The 16,990-nt window shown below is 58.5% G+C and overlaps 2 protein-coding genes across 3 annotated transcripts; one reads left to right on the top strand and one right to left on the bottom strand.

Moving 5' to 3' along the window:
• The first annotated feature begins 331 nt into the window (after positions 1–331).
• LOC128269791 (uncharacterized) lies at positions 332–8,591 on the top strand. Its single transcript, XM_053007198.1, has 10 exons — positions 332–509; positions 585–859; positions 2,346–2,599; positions 2,666–3,336; positions 3,392–3,898; positions 3,968–4,351; positions 4,426–4,662; positions 4,733–5,004; positions 5,688–5,905; positions 5,969–8,591. The coding sequence occupies exons 1-10, from the start codon at positions 332–334 to the stop codon at positions 8,589–8,591; spliced, it is 5,619 nt and encodes a 1,872-aa protein (XP_052863158.1).
• A 1,651-nt stretch (positions 8,592–10,242) lies between these two features.
• LOC128278519 (UNC93-like protein) lies at positions 10,243–16,620 on the bottom strand. Of its 2 annotated transcripts, XM_053017285.1 has the most exons (8): positions 16,251–16,620; positions 13,426–13,488; positions 12,810–13,335; positions 11,497–11,749; positions 11,129–11,430; positions 10,931–11,062; positions 10,656–10,852; positions 10,243–10,568 (listed from the first exon to the last, which is right to left on the bottom strand). In XM_053017285.1, the coding sequence occupies exons 2-8, from the start codon at positions 13,450–13,452 to the stop codon at positions 10,443–10,445; spliced, it is 1,563 nt and encodes a 520-aa protein (XP_052873245.1). In that variant the 5' UTR covers positions 13,453–13,488; positions 16,251–16,620; the 3' UTR covers positions 10,243–10,442. The 2 variants fall into 2 exon arrangements, with proteins under 2 accessions (XP_052873245.1, XP_052873319.1); XM_053017359.1 differs by lacking the exon at positions 13,426–13,488 and having other exon boundaries at positions 16,400–16,620.
• Positions 16,621–16,990: the final 370 nt, after the last annotated feature.

Here is a 16,990-nt window from a genome sequence, read left to right as displayed (position 1 = left end):
GACGAGCCCATTGCCTTTTGGCGTGACGAGGCGAGGCCCACAAAAACATGGTCCACTTTCGCCCTAATTTTGCGGCAAAAGCCAGATCAATCAATCAGATTATTGAAGGGCCGAATATTTGGGCGGTAAACAAGGCGTTTACTTGTCCGGTAAAACCAAAACGCTTGCTTTTGGCTCACGATCGGTGACCGATTGGTGAGTAGCTGCGCGTTTATGCTGACAAATCGGTTACCTCCGAAACTTGGCCAAACTTGTCTCGCATGGTCGGCACGCTTCTTCGATTGCCGAAATCAGTCGTTGATCAGTCGTCGAACCGTGTGTGTGCCGTGCGATGATAGTGCCACTGTTTGAGAGCTACCGTCGGCCGCCAGAGGGGAGCGGGAGGCATTCATCAGCAGATGCCGCCGGTGCGGCCCCGAAACCCGTTCCATTCCGTTTGGCAGCAGCAGTCGTTACAGTGTGCACCGTAGCGGCGATATTCGGCCCCGCCGGAGCAATCACGGTGGCACGTAAGTGTGCGGCCCCGAGTGTGTGGCGGCCCCGACCGGTGCGAAACTCTAAGTCACCCGCGTGTCCATTTGCAGCCGACACCGTTCCCGAGCACCCTGGCCATGAACCCGACGATGCCACCTTGCGGCCCGGGCCCGAAGCTGTGGCGTCGGAAGTGCAGTTTGCGTCGGAAAATTTGACCTGCCCAACCGATGGCGGACCATTTCTGCTCGAGCGATCGGCCAACAGCTTGCAGCTCTATCTGCTCGCCGCGGACGGCTTGCAGCGCATCCAGACGGACGGGCTGGCTCTCAGCCGGGTGCCGGTGTGCCGGCTGCCGGAGCTAGACGACAGCCCGCGCTCGTTACAGGTAAGGTCACCGACCCGTACTCCGCACTCCGTTGGCTGTGCCGAAATGTGTGTGCGTGCCTTTCGGTCGGTCGGTTCGGTTGCGAAACCGAAACAAAGAACGCATGTCAAAAACCGCCCGGAACCGATCCAACGCGGACGGACTTTCGTCATCGGGCACCGACGCGCCGAATGGGTAATGGCCGCTGCCGGTGCGATAGCAACGCTTGAACGCCGTGATCAATTCGATCTGGAGTACGGCTGCACGGCACGGCGACGATAAATTAGCGAATCGTTGCGCGATAATCGGCTTCGATTTCATGGTGCGGCAAGTATTTTCCTGTATCCCGCTTGCCTGTATATCCTTATCGCACACCGAATCGCGAACATATTTAATCGCCCTTACCAGCTGTCGGTGTGTCAAATGTTAACACCCGCGATCGTCGAGTCCCGCCACACCCCCGCCTCTTTATCAAGTGCCTTTATCGTAGAGGATAATTAGGTCCGTTACCGTTTTTAATGCTGTACAAGTCGCACCATGCATGCTGTTCCATTACACGGTTTAGAAACCTTTATTCGCATTTTACCCGGTTTAGAAACACTTAACTTCAAGGTTATTGAAACCGAATTGCTTTTCGTAACCTTAATTCATCGTGGTAGCCATGAAACTGCTCCCCAGAACCGAAATCGATAGTCAATAGATTACCGGAGGAGGCTACATCATTGAGCGGTGTGGATCATCACTGGTTGGTTCATTAAATTGTCTCATCCTCAGTCCAGATCAGCAGCAGCTTATTCGGGCTTAAAACAACGACTTTCTTCTTGACACTGTCCCAAGGATATGCCCCTCTAGCTTAACAACTTCCTTTCAAGGCATCTCTGTTTTTAGTAGTATATTTTGCCAATTGGCTCTTGGTGGGTGTCAGTTTCCTTCTCCTCAATATTTTTTCAACATTCCCGATGAGTACGGTGTTTGTTCTATTCGAGAGGAACGATTATATTTATAATTGGTTTGGGAAAATGTGTTTAGATTAATTTGTATACTAGATGCCCTTATGCCAGATGAAGTCGAATCCATTTTTCGTATCGAGCAATAGTAGTCCAGTTGATTTCTTATTTTTTCCTTTTTTGTATGATGTTTATCGTTAGTCTGTAAATTTGATGAGTGGTCGATAGAAACGGTTGGAAACCGTTTCTGTGTGTTGGGTATTATGTTATTTTCCTCCACGTGTTGTCTTATCCTTGTTGCGATAACTTTTTCGAATACTTTTCCAACGCAACTTAACAAACTGATTGGCCTGTAATTTCCGGGATTTCTGGTATCTTTACCGGGTTTGGGGATGGCGATTATTTTTTATTTTTTCCAGTCTTCTGGGAAATATCCTATTTTTAGACATCCATTGAACCTACTGATCTCTGGCAGCTCTGTGGCCTGTTGGCAAATTCCGGAACTACTAATAACTTAGGCAAAATCCCACATTCTAAAACTTTTTCTCCGTCGCCGACAGGTGCTGGATGTGCAGCTCGGTGGCAAGGATTACGTGCTGTTCACCGTCACCACCGCCCAGTGGCACCACGTGTACTTGGCCCGCTCCGCCAACGGGAGCCGGGCGGCGGAAGGCGGAACCGGAACCGTAGGGAGCGCACAGGCGATACAGCGCATCAAGTTTGCCGGGGACACGGCCAAGGCGCAACTCGTGGAGTGCGGCGGACAGATTTACCTGGTGACACTCGTAACCTACAGCAACATGGGTACGATACGGTAGGTGCTCTCCGTTCTCTCCTTCCTCCCACCCATCTGACCGATCTCTCGTCCCTCTCCCCACAGCGTCTACCGATGGTTGCAGTCGTACTTTTCGCTGACCAGCACCCGAGAGGTCCCGGCACTGGACGACGTACGGTGCCACTGCCCCGGGCCGCTCCTGCTGCTAGCCCTCGACTACGAGCCGCTTCCGGAGCGCTCCCTCAACCACGTCCTGCTGCTGGAGCCCGATGCCAGCGCCCCGGTGAAGGTGCAGGAAGTGTTCTTCCTCTCCCACTCGCTGCCATCGTTCAGCCTCGACGACGACCTGTACCTGATCCGACACGTCAGCAAGGACAAGTGCTTCCTGTACCAGTGGAACGGCGATGCCCGCAAGTTCGTCCGCCAGCGGGCCCTCCCGTACCGGCTCGGCCAGATCGGTGCCGTCGCTTCGTGGCCAGGAACGCTGGCGGTCAGCGTGGACGGTGCGGTCCGTCTGTACGCCGGTGGCAAGCAGAACGCGTTCCGCGTCGAATCCCCGTTCACGGTGCGCGGCACCCGGCAATCGGACCCACTGAAGCAGCTCACCGTACCGCGGCACGATCCCCTGGAGGGCCTATTTCGGCTACGTACCGACGACAGCGACACGGAGGTGGCGCTCGCCATGTCCTTTGCGTGCCCCGCGACCACCGAAAACGGGACGGCGGCGCTCCGCGTCTACCAGCTGTCCGTGATGAGCGTCACGCGTGCTACCGAAGGTAAGGGTCACCCCGCAGCATACCATCAACCACCAACTATCTAACTTCCTCCGAGCAGCTCAGGAGCTTGGCTTTCGGACACTGAACGGGTGCCTGCAGCGGCTGAAGCGGGGCTCGAACGAGCGGAAGCGATGGATCGACCTGATCCGGCTACAGTTGGCCCGGAAGAACCTCGTCTTCGACACGCTTAACCACACGGGACCGGCGGTGGTGCTGCACCCCGGCGTACGTCTCGAAGGGCCGGCATCACTCCCGCACGCCAGCCCGTTCGTGCTGCCACCCACACGGACGGCTCTGAACGGGCAAGCGTTGCTCCTGCGCCACTACCGCCTGGCGACGGACCTGAACCGGGTGTTGCTGGTGAACCGGGCTAAAACCGACATCCAGGGTGACCTGCACGTGCGGGGTAACGTGCGGACCAGACAGACGAAGATACGGGCGGTAGATGCGCTTGACGAACGAACCGAACGGCGGCCACGGCGCCAACCACCCCACCCACTCCCGTATCGGATTGTGCGCGCACGGGAAGTGATCAGCGGGGACGGCAGCGCGGCACAGAAGCGTGAGTAACCGCCGCCATCCTCCCTGACCACTGACTGACTAAGGTCCACCTCCCGCCTCCCATTTGCAGGTTTTTGGTCGCGAACGGCCATGACGGTGCTGGCGGGGCCGGCGGTCCAGCTGGACGAGCTGCACACCGGCACCGTACGGCTTGAGCCGGGGGGTCTCATCAACCACCTTCCGCTGCCGGGCCGCAACGGCATTCCGCAGCAGCATCAGGACGTGTACCGCGGCCACAAGGTGTTCCGGAGCGTTCGGACGGGCCGCCTACAGACGCACCGCTACAACGGAGCCCCGCTAGTACCGGAACTGATCGAAAGCAGCCGGCGGACCGTGAGCGACGGTGGCACGATCCGGGCGGATAACTGCCACACCCGGAACCTCATCGTACGCCAAGGAGTGAACGGGTTCCGGTTGGATCGGTTCGCTTCGGTGCGCCAACCGCACGTCAACGGTAGCCCAAAACGGCGTCATCAGAGTCCCCACCCCGTTAATGACCCTCGCCCCTGTCTCTCTCTCTTCCTTCAGGAAACCTGCGGCTGGGTGAGGGAGTTTGCGTGAAACACCTGCACGTCCACCGAGCGATCGGTGGTGCCGGGCCGGGGACGCTGCTGGACCGCGTGTCCAACCAGACCATCACCGGGCCGTCCTTCGTCAGTAAAGCGTTCACCCACAGCCTGCACTTTGGCCGGCTGAATGGCGAGCCGAGCGCGAACCTGGCCACCGTGCCGGGCAGACCGGACCGGGGTCCACTGCTCATCAGCTGTAAGTCACCAGAACCGAGACCGGAGACCCCCGGAACTACTATACTAACCTAAACCATACCTTCTTCCAGCACCGGTCCGCACCGGGCGACTCCGTATCCGGGGCGACCTGATCGCGAACCACGAGCAGCAGCAGCAGTGGTCCGGCGGCGGCGACGTCCCCATCGGCACGCGGCCCACCGACCTGCGCCAGCAGTACCGCGGCAAGGTGCTGCTGAACGGGTCGCTGCGGGTGCGTGCCGCGACCCTCAGCGGCGCACCGAACATCACCGTGATGGTGGGCGTCACGGTGCCGACGCTCGCCCTCCACCCGGACCACTACCTGTTGCGCAGGCAGCGACAGGTAGGTGGCGTTTGTTTGTCTTAGACTGTGGAGCTGCAATAGCCCCTTACATTCGTTTCTTTATATACTAAACTAACCTACTATCTTACTTACTTTAGATTAGATTCAAGTGCATCTAATATCTAGTTTGAATCTGAAATTGTGTAGTAAATTAAAATTTTCCTATTAAATAGTATTGTACCACAATTTAATATCTTGCTAATTTAATCCAGCTCGATTCGAACTGATTCAATTCAATTAAATCTAATTCAATTAATATCTTTTGATGTAATTTAATATATCAGGAACTTGAATTGAAACTTACGATTTTTTGGCCCAACAGAAACGATTTATTTTGTTTAACAACGTTTTTGTTTATTATTTAAAAAATTGGCCACCGCTAGCCACTACTTTCTCCCATCTTTCCGGCAATTTAAAAAAAAAGGACCTTGATTGGTTTGGATCTTGAGAAGGCCCAGGCCCAATGATACCCAATAATATAGTATGATTAGGTCAAAATTAATCCATTCTAATTCAACTCAATCGAAATTACCTCAATCCTATTTCATTTCCTTAAACCTTAAAATTAAGACTAACACAATCCTATTATATCCACTACACTACATCACTCTCTCTCTCTCTCTCTCTCTCTCTCTCTCTCTCTTTCTCTCTCTCTCTCTCTCTCTCGCTCTCCCTGTCCACAGGCCGTGAACCACCCGGTGACGTACCGTGCGGCCCAGTTCCAGTACCTGTTCGCAAACACCCTGAACGGAGCGGCCCTCTGGCAGCTGAGCCTCACGCACCACGGCTGGCAGAACGGGATCTACCTGCAGGACGCGACCGTCGGTGGCCACGTCCGGCCGGCCCGGATCGCCCCCCGGCTGCACGCCATCAAGCAGGCCCGCGTGGGTCTCCACTCCCGGTAAGACCAGCTCCCGGAAGTCAGCCCCGCTTTCACTAATCCCGCTCTCTCTCTCTCCCGTAGGGTCGCCCTTTGCGACATGAAGCACTTCACAGGGACGCTCCGCGTCACGTCCCTCCACACGGAAACGCTCGGTGGGTGGTTTCCGGCCGCGGTGCTGTGGGAACGCGTAGCCCAGCGGTACGCCTCTGTCGCACTAACGACCGCGTCGGACGTGGAGCTCCGCAGCACCGCCCTTCTGGTGGGTGCCGGGCTCCACGTTACCGCGGCGATGGAGCGCCTCGCCGTGCCCTCGGTCCGGGCCCGTTACCGAGCGCTCCACCTCACCGCCATCGACGCCGATACGGCCACCCTCGCCCAGACGCTGAACGTTTCGCTCGCCGAGATTGTGGATCGGTTCGCCGGGGTCGGGATCGGCGCTACCGTCCCATCGTCCTTTGCGCGCATCGTACCGGGCACCCCCGCCCAGCACATGGGAGCGGTGACGGTGGGGAGCATCAACCAGTGCCCGGTCGGCTGGCTGCTCGGGGAGAGTGTCCGCAAGCTGCGCCCGCCTGAAGGCAGTGGCCGACCCGTAGGAGGGTGGAAGAGCGTCCGCGAAGGGGCGGTTACGGTGGCCGGGGAACTGCTCGCCGCCACCCTGAACTCCCAGCCGACGAGCGCCCTCGACCGGGTGGTGACCCGTGGGGCCGGTGGCCAGTCGGTGGAGGCACGCTGGCAGTTCGGCTCGGTTAGTGCCCCGCACCTAACGGCGAAAGTCCTGAACCGCACCCCGCTCGGCCGGCTCGCTCTGCGCACCGACGAGGCGCTCGCCCTCCACGACGAGCTGTTCGTTGGGCGACTGGAGGTCGGTGGGCTGGAGTGGGGGGGCGCTCCCGGGGGTTGGCCCTTCGAGACGCCGGTCGAGCAGCGCGTCGCCGTCGTGCAGCTCCTGCGCTGCCTCGGAACCATACTGGAACCACCTCCTGCGACGCCTCCACCTCACTGGCCACTGCTGTTTGACCCCGCACCGGACGGGCCGATCGAGGGGCTCGTCATCTTCGATACGCGCGAGGTGCACCTGGGACGCAGCACCCAACACACCGCCACCGGCCCCCCCTTGGAGCGGATCGCGAAGCAGTGCTTCCGGCGTCAAGCCTCACTCAGCCCCGTCTTCGAGCACGGCCAGGTCCTGCATGGGCCCGTCACCGTGCGGCGCCACCTGCGCCTCACCGAGGGAACCCCACTGACCGTCGGCGGGGTGTCCGGGGTGTCGCTGGCCGAGCGTCTCACTCCCGGTGGCCCCCCCGGCCACGTGTTTCTGTTGGGTGAAGCCGGAACAATCTCCGGCCGGAAGCGCTGGAACGGAGGGACGGGGGCCAGCGCCCACAACGTCACTCTGTGGGACCCCTCCTCACCGCTGCAGCCCGTGCTCGCCGTCTGCAGTGTGTACCAGCGGTGCACCGGGGCGCTCCACTTTGGCCACCCCGTCACCGTCGACCAACTGCTGACGGTGGCCCACCTGAACCGCGTCCCCTTCGACCTGCCCTTCTACGCTTTCGCTCGTCGCCGCTACACGGGCTCCCCGTTGCCGATACAGGACTTCCCGGGCACGCTGACCGTCGCCGGGCTGGTGATGGGGGGCCGCGGCACCATCCTGCACCACGTCAACGGGATCCCGCTGGAGGAGGTCGTGTCGCGCAGCACGTCGAACGCGTCCCATCAGCTGGTTGGGGGACCGAAGGCGTTCCGCGCGGTACGCATCGGGGGTCCCCTGTCGCTGCACCACCTCAACGGCGTGCCGATGGCGCGGATAGCACAAACGTCCCTTTACGGGGGACGCACCGGAAGCCAGCTGGATTCGATTGTGTTCAACTATCCGGTCGAGCTGGCGGAGCTGCGCACCGGCACCCTCCATCACAGCCGCACCGGCTCGACGGCCCTCACTTCGGGAGGCGCCGGCCGCCGATCCGCGTTGTCCGTGCCGGATCTGTTGCTCGTGGCGCCGCCGCCGCCGCCGCCTTCTGCCGCCCGAGTCCGGTCACGGGAACCCCTCAATGCCGCCAGCTCCGTCGCCGCCAACGGTTTCGCCGGGTTACAGTTCCGGTGCGCACCCGACCCCCGCTCGCTGGCGATTCACAGCGAGGTGCGGCGAGGTGCTCCGCTGCTGGTGCCGGTTCCCGATGCCGGCCACTGTCACACCGTCGTCGGTGCGGTGCCCCTCAACGATACCACGACCCTGGTGCTTCTGCTGATTGCTCGCCACACCGCCGCGCGCACCGCCACCCCGCTGGCCTACACCTATGACATCCGGCGGCGGGACCGATTGCACCCGCTGGAGCTACCGGCGCGGCTCGGTGCCGCCCGCACACCATTGGCCACCATGGTACTGCTGCAGCCGACCCCGCACGAGATTATGCTCGCCCTGCTGCCCGGTCCGGCCACCCCGGCCCTACCGGCTACCGCCGTTCTGCTGTACCGGCTCGTGGACTGGGCGGCCGGGCGGTCCCGGGCGCCCCACTTTACCCACTTCCAAACCATCACCGCGGCAGGACCGATCGCAACGGTGACCGCCAGTGCCGACGGGACCACGCTCAGTATCCTGCACGAGCACCCCTCGGAGGGGCACGCAGGCGGTCCTCGACACCGCCATCAACGCCAGTACGTGTACAACGCCGTGACCGGCTGGACTGAGGGGCTACAGTAGCCCCGTCCTTTGATTTTGTTTCCCCCACTCTGTTGTTTTAGTGAATCCCCCCCGTTTACCGTAACCAACCCGGTATCGCACCGAGCTGTGCAATAAACTAGAAAGCTTATCTGCATGTAATACACGGCTTGCTGGGTCGGCTTGTTGTTGTTGTTCGAGTGACGCTTAGAATAATTTACGAAGATACAGTTGTTTTTCAGGGCGATGATAGCAGCGTCCGGCTGTACAATATAAATTCTCCCCATAGCACCAGTGGGGGACCCCCGCTGATAGAGCAGTCGGTAGTGCTCTTCGCTGTCACGCAGCTGGCCTGGGTTTCGAATCCCGGGATCGGTTGTCACTCAACCGGCCATGGTTTCGATTTCCGATACCGGCGTGATAGGGGGGTTGGCGCGGGGCTAACAATCCCGCCCGTAAAAATGAAATGTTAGAGAAGAGCACCAGAGATTAACATTGTCTCTGGTGCAGGCCAGGACCGCGCAGCGGTTGTAGCGCCAAAGAAGAAGAAGAAGCACCAGTGGGGGGACACTATGTTCTATCGCAATATCGCAAATATCGAATGCCTTATGAGTGTAAAAAAGTATATGAAACGATCGAAGAGCGTTGACCTATTGTGTTTGTGGGAATTTTTTTATCCGTTGTTCTTCATCCAAACTTAAATCGATATCATCTACTTGGTTAACATACATGATCAATCGCGATATCGTCATTAATGTTTTCCTTCTGATGATAAAAAAAACTTGAACTACATCAGGAAAACTAAGTTTATGGTTTTTATCGCTGCCCAATGAAATAGAACTACTTTTTGGGGGTCTCACTGCTATGTACTGCCCGAATGAACGTGTGTTTCTAAATTATTCTCTCTGGAAGTTTTTCTACTCTTATCTTTTATCAAAATAGCTTTGATGCGAACAGCAAGCGTTCGCTAATTGCTCCAACTTTTCCAAGACGAAAATTGATTGTTTGTTGTGTTTCTCAAATTGAGTGTTTTCTTAAAATAAGCCTAGCGGACAGAGTCGGATCGGGCTCGGATGCAAAACTTATTGGGAGTAGTTTAAAACGCGAACGCGAAACATTTCTTTGGTGCATTAGCAAAGTTGAAAAACTGTATTTTTTCGTACTTTTCTATACTAATTCCCGCTGAAAATGTGCCAGCAGTATCAAACGTAAACATTTCAATATTTCAAAACGAAAGAAGGATTCATTACCTTTCGAACGATGTACAATATAGGTACATTACCGTTGGAGAACTGTGCAAACGATCGCGTTAAAGTAGCTGATAAAAGTTGGCTAAAGGCTAAGCATTCGGATTTGTCATGGATAACTTATCTATTTGAGGCTAATGTAACTAAAACCCTCAGTTTTTAAAGTTTATTTATGACCGCCAGTTTCCCCACCGGAGTGCATAGTGAACATTCCAAAGACGCAAACCACGACGCCACAATGATAAACGCCTAGATGTATGCACCCGGCGTAGCGCCGCTGTCAATGGCGTGATTGGCGAGCTGGCAAAGGATCTCGCATCCTGTACACACCACCGCCCCCGTCACAGGACGAAGCAGACAGCAGGAGCTTAAGCAAACGGTGTAGCGCAAGTTGCCAATTGTAACCAGCACAAAACCTTGTTCTTGGCGGAGATTCGTTAGATTCGTTTTATCGTTTTTATTCGATTCGCATATATCTTTGTAACTAGCGACTACCAGTACTTGTATCGGGTGGGCCGTAAAACGCCCATTATACTTGCTGGTTGGTATGTGACTACATCACTGGGAGGAGACGGCACGGACTGCACGCCCTCTCGCTGTGCTCCCGGGGGCGGGGGGGGGGGGGGGGGGGTGGGGGGGGTATGACCTAGAGGTGCGTGACCACGATATCCTCCTCCAGCTCGTCCTTCTCGTCGTCCTCCTCGATGGCCTTCCGGTCCGCGTCCGTCTGCTGCTGCTTGGGTATCTCCTCGAGCTGCTTCATCCGCTTCTCCTGCAACAACAACAACAACCGAAACAGAAACGCTCCTTGGGTGAGAATCCGTGTGCGGCGTAACGGAACCCCGGACGTCGGACTCACCTTCTTCTGCTGGCGCACCTCGACGATCGTGTACCCCAGCATACCGCAGACTAGCACCCCGAACAGGAGGTAGAGCTTCATGCGGGCGCACAGCTGCGTGGAGTACGCGTAGGCGATCACGAACCCCACCGACTCCCACAGTCGGTAGTTCGAGAAGGCAGCCTCCTTGTTCCGGCGGAACAGTGCACCGTACAGACCTGGCCAGCCGAAGACGAAGTGGACGAAGGGACAAAGTTAGTCGATGGTCGACCGGTACCCCGTTAGCGAACCGTTACCGTTGATCTGCGTCTGCCAGACGGCATCCCCGATGCCCCACAGCCCGGACAGGATATAGAAGACCAGCTGATGGTCCGGATGGGGTCTCCAGTACAGCAGATAGATGATACACCCCCCGTGCACGATTGCCCCTGAAACGATTGGCAGTTAAGGCGTTGGGCGGTTACCGGCCGTTGACCTAGGGTGATGTTCCTCACCTAGGATGATGATGACGATCCGCCCGACGTACTTCATGGCCGAGCCGAAGATGATGGAGCAGATGGCGTTGACGACACCGAAGCAGATCATCACGTAGCCGATCTGGTGGATGCCGAGGGCGCACGACACGTACGCCTGCGTGAAGTCGGCCCCGATGAATGCCTGCTCCATGCCGATGAACACGGTAATCAGGATCAGGAGCTGCTGGTTCGCTTTCTTCAGCTGCTTGAAGGTTGCGGACAGCAGCTGCATGCCGGAGATCTCGGTCGCCGAGATGGACCCGCGGCGCCGCTCACCATACCTGCGGTGAAAGGCGCGCCGTTAGGGCGGGTGTGGGGGGGCCACCTCACTCCCAGTAATACCGTACCGTGACAGTGGGTCCAGGAAGATGGCGATGATGATGACGGCCCCGACGATGCAGGACAGGTAGATGGCCGAGATCTCGTAGATTTCCGAGTCCGGCGGCCGCTGCAGGTTGCTGTTGTCGGACGTTTCCACGACACAGAAGTTGGCGCCACAGTAGTGCAGGCTGGCGTCGTGCGTCGCAATCACCGACCCGTTCCCCGCGCCGCCGTCGACCGGGGAGGCGCCGCCGCCGCCGTGCGCACCGCTCGACAGGACTGTTTGTCGGGACGGGACAGAAAACAGGGAATGTAGCTGGGAATGCGATAGCGTAATGTAAACAAGTCTAGCAGCGCCTCTGGTGGGCGATGGTTTTTGAAATGTTTTGACAGCTACGTCTTCGACTTTCGGTGCTGAAAGTTTCAACTTGGTACGCGGAGAGTTTATGGAAAGTTATGCTTAATGGAACTCGAAAGAACAAAACGAATGCTGCACACTCACGTCGAGAACCCGTGGTCGTGGTCTGCTTTAAAAATTGCAAAACCACCAATCGCACCTCACCAAAATCAACTGCATATGCTTTGCTACACACCCTGTTTCGGGAACGCAATACCGTAAACCGAAAGATTCAGAGAAGACGTCGTAGTGAAACATACGGCAGCTGAACTGGAAGGTTTTGAGATCAATCAAGGGAAATCCTGGACTTTCGGTTCGGGATAATGCGCGAAAACATATGGTGCCAGCAGGAGTGACTGTCCAGAGGATCTCAGTCTACGAAGAGACTACCGTTCGTTCGTTGCGCGTAAGCATCCAAACAGTACACTTTCCAGGTCCAGGAGTGGCTTGCTTATGGACGACGAAACATACGAAAAAAAAAATTGATTTTGGACAACTTCCTGGACCAACATTTTATCTCGCCAGGGCACCGGAAAGATGTCTCGTCCAAGTTTCAATTTGTATTCGCCAATTAAACCTCAAGGAAACTAATGATCTGGCAAGGAATTGGCGGACCTCTCGGACGGAAAACCAATGTTTTTTATCACAAACACGACGATGAACTCAACGATGTAGAAGGAAGAGTGCGCTAAAAAGCGAGTTCTATCATTAAGCCACAGCCGGGAGCTAGAGTTCAGTGGTGTACCGTGACAGCAGACAAAGGATTCTATCGCATAGGATATCAACCAAGCAAATTGCCCTGAACTCCGCCCAATCCGGAACTTAGTCAGGGCAATAGTCAGGAAGGAAGTTGAAGAAGAAGTCTGGAAAGGTGGATGGCAGGATGGCGAGGCGAGATATGGCGAGAAATGGGACCCAAAAAGGGCCGCCTTTGTAACCTACCGAGACTGGAGATGAGGTTACCCCACAGCTCGGCCGTTTGCCAGGCGAGGAAGAAGAAGCCGAAGAAGCGCACGATGATCGCTTCGACCGGCTGGTCCGTGAGCTTGGCGTAGACCTGGCCGAGCTGCGTCAGGTACGTGGCCTGGCTCGCCCACATCGGGGCGGCCCCCAGCCCGAGCAGGATGCCGGCCGGGACGAGCGTGTAGAACTGCGGGTAGAACTGGGACGCAATGTACGGCGCGTAGCAGAGCATGCTGACGCACAGCGTCCACTTGACCGTCAGCTTCCGGATGACGAGCGTCGGCAGGAAGATGCAGGACACGACGAGCGCCGCGTAGATGGCGCTCAGCGACACCGTGCCGAGGCCGTCCTTGGCGTTGATCGACGACTGCAGGTTGGCGGTTCCCTGGAACGCCGTGAACTGGACCATGAACGCGAACGACACGGTGATGATGTTCTTCAGGATGCGCCACTTTTCCCCCTTCCGCAGCTGCACCTTCTCCCGGAGCGAGGCCGAGTCGGCATTCTGGTGGACGGGAGTCGCGTCCACGGTCCACGTTAGTAACGCCAGGTAACGTGGCCACCCGAAACCTCCCCCCCCCCCCTCGAAACTCACCTTGTCGGTATCCACCGTCCCGTGCATCGTTGTGTGTGTGTGTGTCGGTGTGTGTGTGAAGAACTGTGGGAAGAAGGGGGTGAGTGAGTGATGGGAGGCATCAGTTGATCGGTTGAAGTTGGCGAAGTTGCCGGCGAAATGACCGGAAGTGCAGCCGGAAGAGCGGTAGAGCAATAGATACACATACACGCGAACACACACGCGCGAAACTTGTGACCACTGCGTGTGTGTGGGAAACGGAAATGGTGGTTGTCGCGGGGTGGGTAGAGTGCAGAGTGTGACGTGACCCGAACCGGCCATCCACCGGAAATATCTGTATCCCGCGGGTGGTGGATGGGATGTGGGGGTTTATTAGACTCCCCCCCTCCCTTCCACCCATATCGGGGTGCAACAAAAAGGGAGCGGAGTGCAGCCGCCGCCGCCTCGGAGCCGGAGCCTTACAAAAGCGGTCGCGAAAATCGGTCGCGGGCACGCAATCGAGAGGTTCTTTTGAGAGCACTCGCCGCAGCCGCCGCCGCCCCCCCCCCCCGCCCGGGAATTTGTCAAATTATCGCACTCCCCACCCCCACGTGAACGAACGACCACGTGGCAGCCGGTCGCCACGTGGTCGCCCTGCACCGATTTCGACGGGCCGAAACCCGGAACGCCAACCGCGCTCCGGTTTATTTCGGGCAACCCCCCCGGGGACCCCGGGTGGCCAACCGTGTGGGTGATGAGGGGAAGGGAGCGGGAGGGGGGCGGGGGTGCTTAAAGAGCTGATATCTGGGAACAGTGCGATGCGACCCGCGCACACCAGCATGTCACGTGGCAAACGGTCGCGGCGAAGGGGGGGGGGGGGCGTGTGTGGGCTGGAGGACAAGGAGGTGGGCGGGGGGGTATAGAATGGATGGACGCTGTGGACGACGGGGGTGGCGACCCACCCCGGGGGACAATGAAACAAAGTGTGCACAAAAGACATAATAATTTTCCGTCATTTGTCCCCCCGTCCCGGCTCCGAGTGCGTCCCCCTCCGCGACATGGGAAAAGCTGTCCCCCCCCTCGCTCACCCCCCGCTGTTGTTGTTGTCGCGGTGGCCAAGATGCGCCACCCCCGAGAGAGAGAGAGGTTCGCAGAGATTAATCAGTACGTCGGGGGGCGTAGGACGGGGGGGGATGGCTAGGGTGTCCCCGTGTGTGTGTGTGTGCGCGTGTGTAATTAGCATTTCCGGAAGCACCACCGACGGACCCCGCCGTGGTCACCACCGCCCCCTCCCGTGGCTGTGTGGCTTTTCCCGCACATCGCTCCGCTGAGGGATAGGGTCGGTGCGGGGGCCACGTGACTACCTAAAGGGAGGGGAGGGGGGGCGGTGAGGGTGCCACTTGGAACACTGCAAATTTCGACTGCCAAAGCCGAGCCGGAGCGGAACCGCAACCGCCAGCCCAACCCGGCCCGCCAAGTGTACGACGGACGCGTCCGTCGTGTGTTATCGCCAATCTGTGTGTGTGTGTGTGTGTGTGTGTGTGCGGTTGAGGTCAAGTTCAGTCACACAGCGCGGCAGTGGCAGTGGCTCCCACCTGTCGCGAATCTGCTGCGACTGGTGGGAGCCCGCGGGGGGGCCCGCAAGACCTTCCCTTGAGAGTGTTCGCTGCAGCGCATCATTCCGGCGGTGGCGGTGCAGAATTGGGTGAAGGTTGTGCCGCGCGCGCGCGGTGAAGGTGGTAAATAAGGCCCAACGCACACGCAGCACGCGTTAGGACGAACCGGCCGACGGCGGGGGCGGCCATTAGCATTCACGGCGCGTCCCGGTGAGAGCCTCGCGGACACACTCGCAACCACAAGGTGTTCCCCCGCGCCCATGTCTTTCTTTCGAAGGCGACGATCCTGGCGAAGGCTGGCAACAGCAACAACAACAACCCAGAGAGAATCAGCTGGGGAATATCTTCTCGCGGAAGACACCCGGCGGCGGCGGCGGCGACGACGGACCTCGGGTGGCCATCACCCCTGCGACACGTGCGCGCGAGTGTGCGTGCCACCCACCTCCCCTCCCCCCGGGGGCGATCGCGTGTGTGATCTTGGAGATGGATACCGGGACAAAAAAAACCGGGCAAAATCATAGGCATAGGCTCAGCGCGCAAAAAAGCGAAAAGGCTGGCGAAAAAATCGGCGACCGGCCGACCGAGGAGGGGGCTCCGAAAGACCCAAGACCCAGGCGAGGTTTGAATTTCAATGAACCCCTCGGCGGCCGGAGCCACCACCATCGCCGCCGCCGCCGCCGCAACTGGATCGAACTAGTTATGAAGCAGAACAAACCAATCCGCGGGCCCCGTCTCTCCAGCAGCGGCGCGCGCGGGCCACATTCGCTCGGAGCGATTAACATAGTTGGGGGGGTCAGTGTGCAGAGGGTGGTCGGTCGGTTGGTGGCAGCATTATGTATGTAATGCTGCTGCTGCTGCTGCTGCTACGGCGCTGTAGCGGGCACTTTCCGCTTTTTGGTGAACGGAAGGACGACAGGTCCGCCGGCTCCGACTCCGGAGTTGGGCACTCAACTAGCACTCACACAGCTAGCAGGGCAGCCGGGGGTCGATGTCCTGTCTCGGTGGCCCCTTCCGTCCCCCCCCCCCCCCCTCTTCGTGGGTCTGGAGCGGGCAGAGACTGGAGCGCGGTGGTTGATCAACGAATCGTTTGATTGAGAGAGAGAGCTGGGGAGCTGGGAAGCCTGGGAAAGGTGGTTCACTGTGGCTCTTAACACTGTTCGGGGGGGGTACCGTGGTCGGGAACGGGCACTATCCTTCAGCGGGCACACACACACACAGAGACACACACGAACGCGGGGGTCCGATACTTACACAGCTGGTTATGGGTAGTGCTGGGCTGGGCAGACCCCAGGACCGGACCCTCTGCGGGCGGGCCCACCGAGTCAGGAGGGGGGCTACACCACACTGGGGGGGGCGGTGGGAGAGGACCGGTATCCGGATCGATCCGGAACACACCGTACCGTAGTGGTCGAGGGTCGCCAAAAACCGGGCGATGGCGCGCGGCTCACATGGACCACCACCAGCGAGCGGGAGAGAGAGAGAGAGAGAGCGAGAAAGGAATCCTCGCCTCACGGATCGCCTAACGTCGTCGGAGGAACGCGCGACGAACGTGGGTACGCGGTGGTGCTGCTGCTGCCTGGCTGGCGCCTGGAGGAGCTAGCAGAAATGTAAGTCTTTCTCCGTTGCCTCAACTCGAGCGACTAAATTGTAATCGGGAGCTACCATCGTACGGAGATGACACGCGCGCAGCGCAGCGCAGACCATCCATCGGGGAGGTTCGCACCGCACCGCACCACCACCGCGCGCGCGCTAAGCACCGCACTGTGTGTGGTGGAATCATTTTTCATCCCCCCGCGTACACACCACACACAGCTGCGATGGACGCACACACACACACACACACACGTGCGGGGCAGCCAGCTTCCCACCAGAGGGGGGGGGGGAGGGGGGGGATGCCGCATGACAGTGTGACAGTCCGCCGTCCGTCCGACCGACCGACGACGTGTGTCCGGCCGACGTCCGGGTTTTTGAGTTGTTTATTGTGTGATGGT

Source organism: Anopheles cruzii, chromosome X (assembly GCF_943734635.1).
Source record: "Anopheles cruzii chromosome X, idAnoCruzAS_RS32_06, whole genome shotgun sequence".
Lineage (NCBI taxonomy): Eukaryota > Metazoa > Arthropoda > Insecta > Diptera > Culicidae > Anopheles > Anopheles cruzii.
The sequence above is the reverse complement of the archived record's forward strand: the minus strand, read 5'-3'. Positions and strand labels throughout refer to the sequence as shown.